The following is an 18,846-nucleotide window of genomic DNA, read 5'->3' on the forward strand; positions in this document are numbered from 1 at the left end:
CGCAAAGGAGAGCTGTTTCCCACCAAAAGCAATCAGCAGGAAGAAAAAAAGGTTGAAAGAATGTTTCCCCAAAGTCCAGCTAACTCCCCAAACGAATTCCATATCTTCTTGGCAAAAATACTACATTTTTGAAATGACATATCTGAAAATTACAGAAAGGCATTGAATCCCTGCCCGTCACATAAATCCGCAGTTCCCGCTGAATCATTCGGAGTTGTGCTGCCCTGGACTTTGCCAACGCAGTCACATGTCTGCGTAGAAATCTAAATAAAATTCGTGTGCAAGTCAAAGGAGTAAATTTCATGAGTAACTAGAAATTGTTAGTTTTTGTGGTATGTTGGCAGCTTTTTCTTATCCTAGTGCTGTTTCCTGAGCAGACTCTGTAATATTCCACTTCAGTCCCTCTGAGCTGACGGGAGAGCGTGTACGTCGCAATCAAAGTGATTCATGCAATTACATGAGCCAGTGCAGAATAAGGGAGTGAGAATCCCTAATCTAGAACGTTAGCACTTATCTCTTAAATGCTCTTTTTTAACATGCTGCAGAACCATCATCTTATTCCTCACATAAGGTTCTTCATGGACTACTAGGACAACAGCAGCACTGAAAAGCAGAGTAATGAGACACAAGGAACCCTGGGAATATGTCACTACAACAGTGGCTCATTACAATTATTCTTATCTGCCCTCAGAAATAAAAACACTTACAGATGCTTTTTTATTGCTGAAGATCTTTGTTAATCTGTTTCATTTTTATTAGTGTCTTCATGAGGCTCTTTCTGTTTACACATTGATCATTGATTTGGTCTGTAAGAATATGTAACTAATAGAGAGGTGTGGCCAATCCTATGAGGTGAGAATATTCCTGAAATTGTGCCAGAAACTTTACAAAGTTTGTTGATCTCTTGGACAGGGCTTGGAGATGAGCTACCAGAATCACTTGATGGTGACAAAAATGTTGCTGTGTAGTGAGAAAGTAAGAGGGCTCAATGTTAATAAACAGGTGTCTATTAACATTCCCAGCTTATAATTTCATGCAGAAGGTGAAAATTCTGTAAATTAGGGGCATAATATTATCTGGTAGTCCAGAGCAGTGAAATTCAAATAGGGAATAAGGTTTCAAGAGTTGGAGCAGTTTGCTGAGGGAAGCGGTGAATTCTTCATTGTTATAAGTCAATATTTGATTTCTCTTGACATTTGGGCTAGTTTAAAACACACCTTACCTCTCTATATTCAGGATTCACTAATGAAGTTTATGGCATGATTTAGTAGGAATGCAGACAGTAGTGCCTCTTCTAATCTTAAAATCTGCACATCCCTTTAGACTTTTCAAAAATTATTTTATTTGACGTCAGAAGAGGCCAGACCTGAGCCTGAGGGGCGTGGATGCTGCTGCTCTCCTCACCTGCATCCCATCCCGGGGCAGATACGTGCTGACCTCTCAGACTTGCCTACAAGTTCCCACAAGCAGCAGCCTCATGGACATCTCCAAAGGCAACTGCGAGTGTGAGAATTGCATCTACCAGCCTGAACTGCTTTTCATTTTCTGCGCGTTACGCAGTTACACAAACCACTGTCTGTGCGATCCACGATCACACCAGTGGGTGCCCAGACTTGCTAAGCCATTTACACCTTGGATCCCAGCTGGCATTTAGAGTCTCAGTGAGATCTGCAGGTAGGAAGCCTCTGTTTCTCAGCCAGCCTGCTGCTGGTAACCTGCAAAGGCATTGACCAGCTCCAGCCACATCAGAGAGAGAGCCAGAAAACATGGAATTAATTTACAAAAATCTTTGCAACTCAAAAGAAGGTAGATGATAGTTGAGTGAATGCTGGAGACCAAAATTAATGTCAGCAGAAATGGCCTCTTCTGCCTCCTGCACAATCCAGAAAAGAGAGGACAAATGATCAAGAAAGGTCTTGGGCTGGTCACCTGTGAAGCCTCTGCTTCACTAAACTTTGTATATTGACCTAAAGCAGAAATGTTGGGTGAGAGCTGTAACCCAGGTTACAGCTTAGAAATTCAGATATTCTTGCATGACTTGTGTGTTCAGGTCATTCCAGGCACTAAAGACAACTGATTTGATGTCTTCTGTACTTTGGGTGAATTTCTACACTCAGACAATAAATCTATACAAGCATCTGATGTAAAGATATTCTTCCTGTACGAGAGTCAGCAAACTTGCACCACTTTGCTGAATCCAGACCATTGTTGGATATATAGTTTGAAAGATTAAACAAATTAGATACTGTCATTATTAAGAGGGGTTTTAGGACAAAAAGATAATTCTCCTGTCTTGCATTACATGCTTTTTCTCATTTCTTTTATGAGAAAATTATCTTTTTAGATAGCTGATGTATTCACGTTCTTAATCTTCAATATTCTGGAAATTCTGTAGTGCATTATCACTTGAAAAGGCCACAGAATTTTTTGAATGCCTACTCATAGAGAGCTTTCAGTAAAATTGAGGCTTTGAGAAGAACCAGAGAGATCTACCAACTGCACTAAAAGCTAAAAAATAGGTATTTCACTCCAGGTTCTTAAAGAAACTGAGGACTTTTGGATGATCATTAACATACTGTGTCAAATCTAAAATATTGTGATTAATTCAGAGTTTAATGTGGAGATTACTTTGGAGATGTTTCCTAATTGTGATATTAGATTTTTTTATGGTGAAACATGTTTAGTGGATTTGTGAAGGTGATCTGACAATGGGACTTTCTGGGTTCTCTCTTGGGAAGAAGCCTAACCCTTCTGAAGCAGTGGATCAAAGAAATACAAGAACTTCTGGTGCATTCATGAGATGGGCACTATGAAGATTTACAGTTAAGACATGTTGTGGATTTTTACTACTCTAGTAGTTTAATAATTACCTAGGAGGTTAATGACACTGAAATCCAGAGAGTCACCTCCTCAACTCTGACTTTTTTTAAGGACAGAAATAATTTAATTGGATTGAATTAATACTTCATTACAATTTTGTAATCACCTAAAGGCCATATAGATGTGTAAGGTCTCTTCTAATAGTAAACCAGTTTTAGCACAAGTTGGTAGTAAGAATATTGGTGTTAGGGTGGGTTCTAGTAAGTTTACAGCACAGCCATTGTAGTGTATAATACTGCTCTTCCTGGCTGAGGACTGGCAAACTTTCATAAATTAAACTTTAGTTTTACATTTACTTCTTATGTAAAATGACTTTTACAAGTAATGACTGAGTCTACACAAAACTTAACAAAATTCTTCCCTTCCCCCCTATTTTTTCTCCTTAATTCTATAGTGTTTTTTAGGGATCAGGAGGTTTAGAACTGAAAGTGATAATTTGTTTTTGAAAGTTCTGGGCACCTGGGGATTGTGAAAATAATCGTCCTGGTTTACATTAATTTTTAGTTTCTGGGACACAAATAAAAATTTAAAAGAAGGTAATCTCTTCACCTGGTTTAAACTGCCGATGCTTCAGGCAGCAACATGGATTTACAACAGCTAAGGATCCATCCCAGTTATTTTTAATACTTTCACGTCAAAATTGGCTTATGCCAATTTGCTTTTAAAGCATCCTTGGAGAAAGGATTTATTTACTCAGCCTGTATTTGTCTTGAGTGCACTTTATGAAATAACCGTAAGCACCCAAAATAAGGCCATGTTTTGTAATGAAAACACCTCCAGACAGACTGACCCCCCGAGGGGATGCCACTAAGGAATCGATTCGACAGCTCCTGACCGGGACTGAACCGAGCGGGAGCACGTCCAGACACTCCCTGTGTTATGTGCCCCCTTCAGCTGCGCTCAAACTCGCCTCAGCCAAGGAACGAGACTGAGGGCTCGGGGAAATGTGGGCTCTGCAGAGGTTTGGCCTTCCTGTTTGGAAAAAAAAAATATAAATTGAAAAGTCTGAGAAAACAGGGACCTATGTGTGAGAGTGAGATGCACCGGAGGAGGGGAACAGCAAAGAGGGCCCAGAGAGATGGAAATGGGAGCAGAGAGGCAGGAAAAGGGGTAAAAAGGGATTTAGGAGGAAGAAGAAAGGTTAAAAGAAGTATAAAGAGTTGGAAAAGTAAAGAAAATAGAGAAGAAAAACAGTGAGAGAAGCAGGGAAGGAAACTCTGCGTGTTTCACTTATTGCACTGGGCTCTGATGTCCTCCCTCCTCATGCCCAAAGGTACCAACATTAGTGGTTAAATCTTGGCTTATGCTAAATTTAAGCAGTGTACATCTAGAATGACGAGCTCACCAAAACCATCACCTGGCATTACTGCTGGAAGGAGCTAGTGGTGCACTTCTCTGAAATGGGGGTCCCTGCTCCCCCCTGCCCATCATCTTCCCCCTGGATCTTTGGGAGGAACAGCCCTGCTGAAGGAGAGAGCTGTTTTCCTCCCATGCCCCTGAGTGTTATGGGAGTCAGGAGGGTTCAGGCACAGGCAGGGGCTGCCTATGGCATGAGAGGGAGAAGCATAGGAGAACAGGAGCTCAGAGGGGCTCTGGGCTTCCAGCAGGATCTGGGATTGATTCAATTCTTACCGAGACTGTAGGGTACATTTGTTTTGATGAAGCTCTGCTCCAGACAAAGCGAGGTGCAGTCTGTGTGTCCCCCCACAGCCATGCCCAGCTCTGCCAGGGCTCAGTAGAGGTCATTTTGGGGCTGCAGCTGGTTTCTGTTCACAGAGAGGAGCAAGGGCAGCATCGGGTCTGGGGCTGGGGCTGCTGCAGGCTGGGGAGCTTGAGATGCACAAGCAGAGGGGATGCGAGCACCAGTCCAGGCTGGCTCCAGTGGCTGTGGGCAGCCACTGCCCCACTACAGGCTTTGGAATCTCCCATCCTGCTGCAGGATCCCCTCTGGACTTGCTGTGTGCAGCACACAACCTGCTGTGGGATGTCTCCAGCAAGCCCTGGGATGAACCCCTAGACCTGCTGTGGGATGTCAGCTCCAGACCTGATGTGGGACATCCCCCATACCTGCCACAGAATGTCCCCCAGTCAGCCCTGGAATGAACCTCCAGACCTGCTGTGGGATGTCCCCTGAGGTGTCCCCAAAATGCTGTGGGACATTTCCCTGCAGCCCTAAAATGTTCCCCCAGACCTGCTGCAGGATGTCTTGTAGCCAGCCTTGGGTTGTCCCACCACACTTGCTGTGGAATGCCCCCCGAACGCAGCCCCAAAATACTGTGGGATGTCCTCCTCCAGCCTTGGAATGTTCCCCCAGACCCTCTTTGGGATGTCTGCAACATGCTGTGGGATTTCCCCCAGGTAGCCCTGGGGTGTTCTGCCCGACTTGCTGTGAGATGTCCCCCAGCCAGCCCTGGGACGTCCCCAACAGGCTGTGAGATGTCCCCGCTGCCAGCCCTGGGACGTCCCCAGCAGGCTGTGGGATGTCCTCCAGACATACTGTGGGATGTGTCCCCCCCACCGTGGGCTGCCCTTTGCCGGTGCCCCCCCTCTCCCCTCTCCCCTCTCCCCGCACCTGGGCGCGGTGTGTGCGCTGGCGCCCCGCGGCCGCGGCGCTGCCGGGCGGGGGTGACTCACGCCCGGGCTTTATAACGCCGGGGCCGCCGCCGCGCCCGGCTCCGCTGCGCCGCACCGCGCCCGCGGGGAGCTCCGGGGCCGGCACCGCACCATGCGAAACCTCCCGCCGCTGCTGCCGCTGCCGCTGCTGGTGCTGGTGCTGCTCGTGGCCGCGGGGCACGGCGCCGTCATCACCGGGGTGAGCGCCGCCGCTCGGCACCGACGGCACCGACGGGACCGGCACCGGCACCGGGAGGGCTGGGGCGGGCCGGGGCTGCGGGGGAGGGAGGGCTCCGCCGCGGCAGAGGGGACGGGACTCGGGGTCTGTGCGCGGTGAGTGATAGCGGGACTGCAGGGGATTTCCCGGGATGAGGGATGCCAGGAGAGAGCGGGACGCTCTGCCAGGAGGATGCCCGGAGATGGTCTTTCTGGGTGAGCACTGCCGGGACTCGGGGGTCTGTCCGGCATCAGGGATGTCAGGGCAGAAGGGTCTCGCGAAGGGTGAGGGATGCCAGTAGCTGCAGGTCTCTCTGGGATAAGTGATAACCAGGACGTGGGAGGAAGAGCTGTGCCAGGCGATGAGAGATGCCAGGGCTTGGGGGTCCGTCTGGGATAAGTGATACCGGGACGTGGTGTCCCTCTGGGATGAGGGATGCCCGGAGCTCCGGAGCTCTCTGGACGAAGTGTTGTCAGAGCGTGGGGGTCTCTCTGGGGTGAGGAATTCCAGGATGCACCAGTCTCTCTGGTGTGGGTGATATCAGGACTTGTGGGTCTCTGGGATGAGGGATGACACAGTGTGAGGTCTGTCCCTTTGCGGTGAGGGATGTCTGGACTCAGTGAGAGGTTGTCTCCAGGCTGGTCTGGGAGCGTGCAGAGATTCGAGCTGCTTTTCCAGAACTGGAGTTGTCTCTTGTCACCCTCCATCCAGCCCCAGTTAACCCCAAATCTGTCCTGGGAGGGATGGGGGCACTGTACTGCTCACTGTGTATGCACCCCGGGTTCCTGCAGCTCCTCCAGTCCCTCCACATACAGGGCAGTATTGCAATCATTGCAAAATGCTGCTTTTTTCCTTTCGTTTCTTTGAGTATGACTATGCTGCTTTTTCCCCTCGATAGCCACCCCTTGCAAATGAATCTCTGTTGTTGTTGTTGTTTTTAGGCTCGAGATTTACTTTGGTTGTGAAAATATTTTTTTTCCCAAAGGGGTTATTTAACCCAAAGCATTGCATCACTCTGAAGTAAAATGATTTTTTTTTTCGTAAGTGTTTGCTTTGGATTAATAACCCAGTACTTGAATTCCTTCAAGAGTTTGTATATCTTTTGTAACCATCAGAAGTTGTACTCGCAGCAGCTGATTTCTCCGTGGCTGTCCAGACTCCCTGTCTGGACCACTAAAGTCCCTGAAACATCTCCTGGGTATTTCTCTGGAAGTCAGATAAGTTACCAAGACTGATTATCTTTTAGAGCAGACAATGTGAAGGAATTTTTTAATATTTGATAATTTCAAGTTCCTTTTAAATAGAAATATTCCCAACAGTGGAGGAGCAGTTTATCTGTTATTAGAGTTGTGGCTACACCTTTAAAGATAATTGATCCATCAAATAAAGTAACTGTGAGGCACTGAATAATAGATCAAGGACAAAGCAGATTCAAAAAGCAAAAATAGAGTAGAACTAGAAAAATGTTACTTTATTAACTATAGTAGAGCATTTCCTCTTAAATCACTTTGATGCATTTTTGGCTTCTGATGAACGGACAAATCTCAGATGAGAACTGACGTAGGTGTTTGTGTCCCCATCCTCTGAGCTTGCAAGGTGCTTTTCCTTTGCAATTTAAGGACTTGATTCAAACTTTCCTCACTTCAGTGGTGGTTCATGTGCTGACTCCAGTTGCCTTTGCAGCTGGCATTTCACCTGGGAAATATTCTCGAGCCGATTTTCCACAAAACTCTGTTTAAATGGGGTGTTCGTGTGTTGTCCCGGGAAGATTAGGAGTAAGCAGTATGAATTACACATTGCAGATAAGGTGTGGGCAGGAGTGTTTGGGTTGAATATTTTCAAAACTTGTCATGCATTTTTGGAAAGGGAGCCTGAAAAGCTCTGCCAGATGTAAATATATATGGGTGTGAGTTTTAGAAGGAAATTGTTCAGCATGGACATTGAGACCCTTGCTTGCTAGGACATACGCAGGTGTGTTTTTCAACTGAGTGGTGCTTCATCCCAGGACTGGTCCCATGGAGATGGATGGGGTTTGAGGTACACAACTGAGAAAAAAAGGAAGCCAGGAGCTGACTGGCGAGAAATAGCAAAGCCTGTGACTCCAGCTGAGCAGTGGACACCAGTGTGCCGGGGGCAGCCAAAATCACTGGACCTGCATTTTCTTCTTTTCTCATTAGGGCAAAATTAGATCATTAGGGTGCTTTTTTATTTATTTTTTTTTGTAAGAGAGAGGTCAGAAAATGAACATTATCTGGCAGGCTCTAGTGGTAATTGTATGGCCATATTAGTCTTGCAAGTAAATACTCTGGTGTTTGGGCTCACCTGTAGCACAGAGCTGTGTGTTTAGGAGCTGTTTGGGTTACACACACTATTTAATAACTTTATCCTCAGGCAACAGCTTCTTCCTAAGCTTCTGGCTGATCTTTAAATATGTATTTTGATCTGGCTTCTGCTGATGAAACCAGTGCAATATTTACCCAGTAGAGTACAGTCCAAAGGCATTTATCATGTAAATCCCAAGGTCAGATCTGTAAGCTTGTCCCTCCAGAGAATGTTTATTCTGATATACGTCTTCCCCAGAGCCGTTATCATCTTTTACGTACATTTTTATGAGCTGCCTGTTTACGTAGTGCTGACCAGTGCCTTTGGTCAATCACTGCTGGTGTCAGACACCAAGAGCAGTGAGTTAATTAAGCTTACGTTTGGGGTGTAATCAGAACCTTTAAAAAAGGGCATTTCCCATCAGAGAAAGGAGACTGGTTTTTGCATTAAATTTATATAATAAAAAGCCTGATAAACTTTTGATTAAAAAGTAGCTGAAAGATGTGCAGTAGCTTGTTTTCAAACCCTAACGTGTCAATTGCTCTTCATGGTTTGTGGTTTTTGAAACATACCCACTAGTTTGAATTTTGGTTTGTGCTTATCTAAGCTGTATTGGGTAAGTGGCTAAAATACTTTTTCCCTCCCCTGGAGGGGAATGCAACCACAGCAGCATTTTTTGGATGTGGACACTTAGGCAAACTTTTTCTTAAGGCCTCTTTTAGTTACATGTAATTCTAGACAACAACCACAGAATCCATATTTAAACTTCTATTTTAGCTACTTCCACTTGGACTTCTCTTACAAACTATCATGTAGCCTTGCAAGGGCACTCAACCCCATGATAATATCATAAGAAACTATAAGGAGTAGTTACTTAAAAGTCATTAAACTAATGGTTGATTTCCTGTCTTAGCTTCTCCATAGACTGTTTTGGTGACTGTTTTGGTGATTGTTTAGTGTGGTTGGTCCTTGCTCCTTCCTGAGCTCACTTGGGCACCGATCTGGGAAAGCAAGCAGCATGGGCCATGGTCCATCAGTGCTCAGAATCTGGGACTACAAATCACTGGCAGTCCTGGATTTGGCCCTGAGCAGCTCCATGTGCGGTCCTGGCTTTAAACAACCTGGGCTTAACTCTAGGAGCCCGTACATTCAGATCTGTAGGAGATACAAGATATTGCAAATCAGCCTTAATGAGCCGTGGTAACTTGTGGGGTGTCAGAGGCAGCTCCTGAGCATCTGATCTGTCCTATTTCTGGAATATACTTGTTATTCATTTAATTTGCCTAATGTTGTATTGAACTCCAGGCCTGCGACCGAGACCAGCAGTGTGGCGGCGGGATGTGCTGCGCGGTCAGCCTGTGGATCCGCAGCCTGCGGATGTGCACACCGATGGGGAATTTGGGAGAGGAGTGCCATCCCTTGAGTCACCGAGTGAGTACGTCACCGGGGGGGGGCTGGCAGGGCAGAAAGGAGCAGGAATATCCTGCGCTGCACGTCACGTTGCATAAAAACTGTGTGTGGTGAACGGGCAGGGAGACGTCCCATTCCTTGCCATTCCCAGCCATTTGCATCTGTGTGGAAACAGCGCTGAAGGTACGTATGTAAGGAAATACATTACTGTCAGAATTATGCAGGAGAGAACCAGAGGATGAAAGCACTACACGCTTTCCAGATTGTTTCCTTATTAGTTTGTTGTTGCTCTTTTGTTCCGTTACGTGATCTGAAATAGCGTTAGCAGTTCACAAGCCCGACCCTGCCAATCCTTACTTGCATGAGCAGGAACATAGCAGATGTCACTGCCCCCACTGGAAGTGGACAAGATCCTATCACAATCATAAAAATGTCACCAGTCAGTATTGGGGCACCTGGTGCATTGAGAAGCCATTGAGAAGTCCATACTTGGACTTGAGAACACTCACCACAGACTCTCTTCTCTTCTACCTACTGATTTCAAATATATATGTATGTATACATATATACACACACATAAATAATATTAGTTACATATTAGTACATTATTAGATGATACACGGAATTATTAATGTAATGATTTTAACAAGTAGGTTTATTTAAGGCTGTGTAATTATGTATATTATATGCAGTATGAAAAAAAGCTGTTTATTTAGAAGTAATATGAAAGACTGAATGGAATATTACCAGGGAGTTTGAGAACCTGGTGTTCTTCAGAGCCATCCTCAGGGAAGAGCTTGGCCCAAGAGTCATCACAACAGGAAGATACCAAGGCAATAAATTCAGATTATAAATGTGCAGCTAGTTAGTTACCTTTCTCACTGTTTCATCCAATGCCTGACTTCTCATCTCAGTTTTAAGAAGTTCAAGGCTCTGTTCTGTTACAGTTAAATTTTTAAATTTTCAGCTGTGATATGTTCATTTTTACCATGTAATGTAGCAGGTTTTTCTTGTAAGGTTCTTTATACTACCAAAAGTCAGGATAAGAGAAATTGTCTTCTAGGGTTTTTTATGAGCTTATTGCTACTGGGCAATAATTTATACTCTGTGATATATTTTAAGGTGATTGCCTGCCTAATTACAATCAAAGATGCCTGTCCACCCCAGACTTAGTCAGGCATTGATGTTTGTAAGCTTTATGAGGTTAATTTTAGATTTAGATTCCTCACCCCACTGCTCTTCCTGACAAACACAAAGCAGATTGATTTACCATAGTATGCAAAATGAGGTATTTTTAAGGATGGAGTGTTTGTTCAATGGTTCCTCCCCCCTAAATATTTGAATAGCGAGCAGCTGGTGCCCTGATCACCAAAACCTTTCATTTGCATGCAGGACAGGTCAAAAGCAGGCACCAGCATGGCCATGGCACCTCAGGGACCCCCAGAGGAACCTGGAGATGCCCTGGAGGAGATGGCTGGCAATTGGGGTTCCACCTTCTAGTTTCCTTCTCAGCAACTAGATGGCAATGGATTTATGCATTAGCAGTCCCAGCTGGCACCTTGAGGCAGGACCAGGCAGGGTTTGAGGCAGGACTAGGTAGGTGAGGTTGCACAGCGTGGGAGTCCCGCTGAAAGGAACGTTTCCTTGCAGCAACTGTAATGTTTTGAATAAATCCCCTGAGCTGTTGGAAGGCTGAGAACTCAGGATGTGGGTTTTGCTGCAGTGCTGTGCATGGGCACCTGATAGGTTTGACTGCCATGGGGAGTTCTCAGCATCTGTGGTTGGTGGCCTCCATGCTCACACGGAAGCAGAGGGGCTGTGGTGTGTGGCTTGGGGAAGCCCAAGGCATCCCTTGTGCTGAGGATACTCTTCAGACAGTGCTGGCCCAGGACACTGCAGGTGATGTGAGTCCCCCTCCCACCCCCCCACCCAGCAGGGTGTCACTGCAGTCAGGCTGGTTCTTGGTGTGAGGCACCAGGGACTGTGTGAGACTTTCTCCCTTTGGCTTTCTTAAAGAGAAAATTTACATACCAACAAAAAACCAACCTTGGAATATTAAAATTCCAGGCTAAAAACACCTAGAAATCTGGAAATGAGGGAATTAGGGTTGCCTGCCTCTCTGGCAGTGCCTTTGTACCTCTGTGCTTCCTTCATTGCACCCAGGCGATGCTCAGTGTGTGTTGCCAGCTGGCAGCACTGCAGTTCCCAGCCACGTCCCACTGCGCTGTCCTGCTCAGCTTCTGTAAAAGGCAGAGCTTGTGATCAAGTTGTTGAAGAGTGTCAGTGCATGTGCATGTCATGGCACAGTTAAATTTGTCTAATGCAGTCCGTATGTGCTCCCTGCAGCACAGTGTGGCTGGGGGAGGGTGGGATGAAATGAGAAAACTCTTCCCTGTGGTGAAAAGGATACTGCTCCAAGGAAGGTCAGATGAGGTGGCCTCCAGAGGTCCCTTCCAGCCTGACTACCACGGGATCCCAAGGTTCCTGGGTCCTGCTCTGTGCCATGTGACAAGGCAGGAATCGGAACAAACAGAAACCCCTGCACAGTGACACCACAACTTTTGATGCTGAAGGCCACTGTCATTTCACAACAGACTCCTTTAGGAAATGGGAGTAAATGGAGAACATGTGTCACAGATGTAGATTTACACAGCACCATGACTGTTAACATTTTGCCCTTAGCTGTGGCTTGACCAGGATGTACAACAGGGTTGGCTTTGCCATCTGCTCTCCACCCTCGTGCTGCAGCTCGTGGGGATCTCCGGCTGTGGAGGGAGGGAGGGGGACAGCATTTCCTGTATTCCCACTGTTCCTCCGAATCCATCCCCCCAAGCACCACTGCCACAGTGCTCCCTGTCCCTGATGTCTGTGCTCTTTGTGCCCAGGTTCCCTTCTCGGGGCGGCGGATGCACCACACCTGCCCGTGCCTCCCGGGCCTCACCTGCGGACGGACTTCCTCCAACAAATTCAAATGTATGCTGCACTTCAGAAAAGAAGATGTCTTCTTTTAGCAGGAGCTGTTCCGGGCTAGAACGAGCCACTCGCTATTCTCATTTTCTCGTTATTGTGATGAACAAGGTACTTGCCATGGGGAAACCCCTCACCACACTTTCCTGCCTCACCAACATCAACAGGAGACGAGAAGTTGTGCTGTTGTGGCCAAGGTTTTCAGGAGGGACTCGCAGTGGCAGATGCTTTTATTTTGGGGGAGCAAAATGACATCTGCTAAACCAAAACTTCTTTCTGAGAGCAGGGGCTTAACCATTTCTGAACCATTTCATGGTCTTCATGGTTCCAGCTTAAACCCAGAATGAAAACATCCAAGTTTATTGCCAGTTTTGAAAAATTTTGGCCGCATTTTTACACCTTGGAATACCTGAATTGAACTGAGAGTTGAATAAGTGCATAGTGTGAAGCATATGAGGATTGCCAAAAAACTGTATTTACATTGCATTTTGTATCTTTATTTATGTTACTGTATTTGTAAGTTAGGCATGTCTCTAGGAAGAAAGGTTTAACCAATAGATGTAGTTTTTACACCTTTAAAAAGTGGCAGGTGGAACCAAAGCATTCCAGTATTCAAAGCATCAAAAAAATTTGTTATTTTAGTATTCTAAGATGAGAAGTTGTTGTTACCTGAATTGGTGTAAGACTACCCGATCATCTCAAACTATGTATTAAGATGTAGTTTATATTAAAAAAAAGGAACCCTGAAGTTTATTGTAATGGGCTGCCTGACTTCTTGTATATGTATCAAATTTGCTGTGTAAAAATTCTGTATCAGAATAATGGCAGTATATGATTTGATTTATTTTAATATTATAACATTATTTTGTCATTGTGGCTTTTCATTTTTATTTAGTGTAATCTGTTATCCCATACTCGATTCACCAAGCTAGCAGAGCTCCTTAAGGATAGCTTAGCAAAAGATTATGTGCCTCTGGCTGCTTTTAGGGAAACTTGGATTTTACAAGGCATGAACTCCTCAATCAGGCTGCAGTCTCAGACTGTGGAGGAATCTTGGTGTAACTAATATGAGAGGTTTTTCTTGGCACATGCCTCAAAGGATCAACTTTAGCTCAGCAAACATAAGATTTGTGGGTTTTCTATGAAATACTGTGTGACTTCATATTTACTTGTCAGTCCCCAGAGCTGGAATTCCAATAGTTTGTGTGAGATTCACACGTTTCTTGCTCTCAGACATGCAAACATATGCTGGAACTGGAAAAGTGAAGTCATTCATCTTTCCACAATCAGTGCTTTGCTGATGATGGTGGGGGGGGGGGGCAGGATTGGAGAAGTTGGCACACTTGTATCAAGGCAAAGACCTGTATTACTTAGAAAGGAGGAGAAACAACACAGTGAGTTTACCAGGTACCTTCCTCTGGGCCCCACAGCCTCCCTGAGGAGACAGCAAGGAACAACTGGACTAGTTGTTTTGCCAGAGCCTCGTGGATCCTGCACATGTTAGAAAAATAAATGTCTTGAGGGACAAGATTGCTCAAGAGAGCCCAACCCCAGGGCACCCACCCCAATGCCTCTCTATTGGACTGTGCTGGTGAAAGACCAGCTCATTCCCATGCCAGTGCAGTGACATGTGAGTGCTGCAGAAATTTCCATAACCTGGGCTTAAGAACAGCCCCCAAACCTGATCCTACCACTGCCACTCCCCAAACACCCTGTGCACCCACACAGTCTCAGTCTGCAGAAGCAGGACACACTGGGAGTCTGGGAGTTGCTTTTCTGTCCAAGTCTATCACTATAAAATAACCTTAATACCATGGACTTCAATTTACACTCAAGGGAAAATCAAGAAGAAAAATAGATACGTCCCATCTCTTGCTCCATTTTTTTTTTTTAACCAAAGCACAAAAGATGAACCACAGTAGGAAACACCAGCCCTGCTCCTCATCACCTGCTGGCATAAATCACCAGTGACTGCACTGAAGGCAGTAACCCTGGTTTATATCATTGTAAATGAGTGGACAATTATATCTGAGGACTGCCTCAGACCTGCCAAACTGAACTCCTAGGAGAGTTCATCAGATCAGAGCAGAGCAACTTTGTAGTTGTAATTTGTGCCAATTAACTTGTGGGATTAAGCATTTATCTGGGTAATGAGAACAGCCCCAATTACATGAGTTCAAAGTTCACACCATCTAGCGCAGGTGGAAGTTCTCATGTCCTGCAGATGCTCCTGGACAGGGCATTTGAAAGGTGAAGCTTTGAGAGAGACCTTATTCCATACTTGTCCTCAAGGGGCTTCTCCACACCTTCTCTGCTGACGTAGGAGAGCCAAAGGCAAAACCTCGCTGTCCTACATCTCCACCACATTCACTTCGCAATAATTATTACGATTCCCCTTTTAGTAATTTAATTTTCATTAATTGACACTCACAATGAAGGTTAGTTGATTTGAGAGATCATTTTGGAAGGAAGATTAAGCTTTTGCATCCCAATTATTTCCTAAAGTCTGTCCTAATCAATTATCTTTTCTCCCATCCTAGGGGAGATTTCCTCACTCAAGCACATGCAAAGTCCCTTTAATTTCTTTCTGCAGTGGAAGAGGCTGAGAGGGAACCTTTTACCTTTGCTTTACAGTGATAATAGGCAACAAGAAGCATTTCAAAATGTAAATGGCCATGCATGCCCCTCTGCTTTTCCCTGGAACCAGCTTTTGACTTAAGGAGGACAGCAAATCACTCAAGATGACTGATGGAAAAGGTGGCCAGCCTCAAGCCAACCCTGCCATGAAAACTTTTCTGCAGTCCCCTGTGCTGCTTGGTTTGCTCCAGGATCACCTTGGCAATAATCCTAGGCCAGGAATAACTTTCTTACCTGCCTAGGAAGAAGGGAAGGGGATTTCTCTTGGCAGGAAAAATCAGATGAGAAAAGAGAACAGAACTTGTGCAGTCCTGGAACCACCTTGGTAGAGGGGAAAAGCCTCCTTTCCCAGTTTGTGAAGAGAGAGCCTGGTTTAAACACTTTCCTTTATTCACTCCACTTAGGAGATCTGTGCCAACGTTTGGTTTAATTTTATTAATATTGCAGTATTATTAATTATTAATAGAAACTTGTGCATTAATTTTTAATAGTATATGAATATTGATATTACAGATATGCTATAGAATAATGCTGGTATCCCACCACACTGGAGGAGTTTCCATGTTTATAACCAGATTTTGGGTTAGCAGAGAGCCACTGCAGGAAAACACACAGCCACATATAATGAGCTGCTGCCTTAATTTGATTACATGCTTATTAGGAAAGGTTAAGCAAGGTGTTTGGGGTTTGTGGGTGCACAGCTGGCTGAGCCAGCACACACCTGTGAGCCTGGGGGGCTGCAGGGAAGGCTCTGCTGCTGAGCAGGAGAAAGCCCAGCTGAAGCTCAGCTTCATCTGCATTCTCCTGCCCACAATTCCCCCCCTGGGAAATTATGTCCCTTAAAAAAAATAATAAAGTTACAAAATCTTTGAGTGAGGAGATGACACAAATAAATTCTTCTGGTTGTGTGGCAAGGGGGACTCAGATCTGAGTGGGTCCTTAATGAGGAGACAGGTCACCTTAACAAAAACCCTGGTTTTACAGGACCAGTAGGTGAAAGGAGGTTAACTGAAGCAAGGCTGAAGGTTATACTGCTGGTTGAGAGAAGAGAATGGAAGAACATGTACCTGTTTAGAGGTAAGTAAATGAGATTGTTTGATTTGATATCTCTGTGGGTGGGTTGGAAACACTAATCTTGTTACCTCAAAAGTCTAATGTGTTAGGATGCCCTATAACATGTTTTGTCAAGAGGTATTTTGCTACTTCTTTAGGCAACTTTTCACAACACCTCATCACAATACACCACAAAAAGGTATGATAACAGCAAGTCTGACCATAGACTGAGGTCCTTGCTGGTGGTTCCCTCTGCCCCAGTAGCTCTCTGGTTTGTTATTTCTGCACAGATGGATATTCAAAAGAAACAGAAGGTGCTAAGAATCCCTTGATTTAAACAAGATGTCTCAGGAATTTGATCTTGACAATGTGTAGCATGTTTTCCAGAAGGAATTAGAAAATTGCAGGAAGAGAAAAGACTGTGCAAATACAAGAGGATTTTGATAATAGCAAAATCAATGTGCCTTTCTCTTGTGCACAGATATGAAATGGCAAACCAGCAGGGGTACAGCTGTCAGACTAATCAATAATTCTGAGCACAGGAATGGAGATGAGTTTAATGTACATAAAGCAAATCACCTCTTGTTTCTCAAGGAGAGTCTTGATTGTGGGCAGACCCAGCCCAGTGCAGCAGGACACATCTCAATGATTTGGCCAGGCAGGTTGCCTTAGACATGTCTGCCTTAGAGGATGGTGGCAGTCTTTGGGCCTCTCTGACTGGTCATCAGGGATGGGAAAGGCTGAATGTGAAGGGCTAAAGCCAAGGAAGTCTGGTGCACTGAGGGGAGGATGGATGGCAGCTTGTTTCACAGCAAGGAGTTCAGTGCAGGGTGACAGCAAAGTGTGCAGGAGAGGAGGAATGAGCAATAGGACCATATAGCACACCTGCAAACACTCCCATGGTATGGGTTTCCCAAAAGTCTGAGTGGGAGGCACCTTAGTATGGGGGGGAAATGAAGGCACACACAATGTCACAATGACAGAAAGTCTCCTCTGCAACCCCCAGTTTACCTGGGAAACTGGGTACCTGTTAACTGTGTGCCAGGAGTGCCCACAGCATCCCAGGTTGATGCTCCTTTGTACCATGGCACCAGGTATCAGCATGTTACAGGCATGTCCCTGTCCCTGGAAGGTTACAACTCTCATAGATCATACAAAGCAAGTGTCTGTGCTTTAGGCAGCGTGTACTCACATCGCTGCAGCCTGAGCTGTCCTGGGATGCATTGCTGTCCTTGCATTGCATCCCAGCCAATGGTACAGAAAGGATGGACTGTGGACCCCTGTGGAGCTCTGCATTGCACTGCCTGGGCAGCCTCTCTCTTCCTGGGCTGGGAATCCCACCAGGTCTCCCAAACCCCCACACAGCATCACAACATGTGGAAGGGATTAAATCTGATTTTAAATGTAATGTGGTTTTGTAAATCCCAAGGCTGTAACACGCTGCAGAAGCAGACTGAAAATATGGCCTGGTTCCAGCCCAGCAAGCAGAGCTGGGTCTGCTTTATTTACTTTTTCTCTTGAACGTGAGTGCACTCGTGTCATTTCATGCAGAGATTTGTGGGCTCTTTTCAACAGGAATGGGCAGCTGTGGCTCTTGCTGCAGAGAGTTCACAAACCAGCAAAGCAGACATTGATTCTATGGGGTGCAAAATTGGGATCACCCTTTATTTACTCCTCCGAGCTACATGGGAGCCCAGGCAGCAAAGCACACCTCTAACCTCTTCCATGGGACCTGCCAGAAGGGCCAGCTAAGGGAAAGGCACTGGCGAGGCAGCTGCAAGCATTCTCACTCTTTCCAAAAATTTCACCACATCCTGTCAAATTAGTAGGGTTTTAATTTTTTTCCTCCCCAGTTTCTTCTCTCATGGGTGAAACTTTGACAGGAAGGTCCACCACCCCTTCAAATCCAACAGCAAAACTTCCTGATCGTGGTGGTGTCATAATTTCAGCTCCCTCCCTGCCCTGCTGTCATTAAACTTCCCAAAGTCACTAACAAACCTTTCAACATTGCAACAGAGCCTTTGACTATTTGGATTTGGTTTACATCAGCACTTAGGCTCAGAGAGCTATTGCACAAACACAGAGTAAGAAAAAGTCTGTCTGGCTGAGAGTTCAGGATCTCCTGGGGAGGAAAATCATCACCAACACCTCTGTCCCCACCAGCAGCCCTGTGGCAGGTTCTGCACAGCCCAGCTTCTGCAGCATCCCTCATCATCCTGCTGGGAAGCACTTTGGTGACGCTCAGCCCAAACATATCCCTCCTTCCTTTCACACCATGGCTCCAGCTTTACCTCTGCCTGTGACGCTGCTGGTTCCTTGGCTTGGGTGCCCATGTTCTCCCCCCTTTAGTCACACTGCAGCTTGGCTGAACATACTGTCTCTTCATCCACCTTCCTCCACACCCAGATGTCTCCTGCAGCTCCGCTGGAACCGGCTCCTAAGGGCATTTTGACCCTGGGGGTCAGAGCTGGTCTGTCTGCCCCAGAGCCACTGCAGTCCCATGGCGCCCAGGGGATCGTCCCCTTGCTCTTGGTACAGCACGCTGAGGGACCTGCTGTGTAGTGTGAGTGTGTGAGGCCTAATGAGGGAGGGAAAGGAAAAGGAAAAAGCCCAGTTGATTTACTTGACTATCAAGCTGCTCAACCGTTTCCTTTCCATCACCCTCCTGCAAGCGCTCGGTGACAGATGGGGACAGATTGAGTGGTTCGATGCAGTGAGGTAATATTCCACTAAATCATTCCTCTCTC

At 45.8% G+C, this 18,846-nt stretch overlaps 1 protein-coding gene across 2 annotated transcripts; it reads left to right on the plus strand.

The window, feature by feature from the left end:
- The first annotated feature begins 5,595 nt into the window (after positions 1-5,595).
- PROK2 (prokineticin 2) lies at positions 5,596-13,280 on the plus strand. Of its 2 annotated transcripts, none has more exons than XM_032699122.1 (3): positions 5,596-5,692; positions 9,338-9,467; positions 12,328-13,280. In XM_032699122.1, the coding sequence occupies exons 1-3, from the start codon at positions 5,606-5,608 to the stop codon at positions 12,471-12,473; spliced, it is 363 nt and encodes a 120-aa protein (XP_032555013.1). In that variant the 5' UTR covers positions 5,596-5,605; the 3' UTR covers positions 12,474-13,280. The 2 variants fall into 2 exon arrangements, with proteins under 2 accessions (XP_032555013.1, XP_032555014.1); XM_032699123.1 differs by having other exon boundaries at positions 9,338-9,463.
- Positions 13,281-18,846: the final 5,566 nt, after the last annotated feature.

Source organism: Chiroxiphia lanceolata, chromosome 11, assembly GCF_009829145.1.
Source record: "Chiroxiphia lanceolata isolate bChiLan1 chromosome 11, bChiLan1.pri, whole genome shotgun sequence".
NCBI classification, from domain to species: Eukaryota; Metazoa; Chordata; class Aves; order Passeriformes; family Pipridae; genus Chiroxiphia; species Chiroxiphia lanceolata.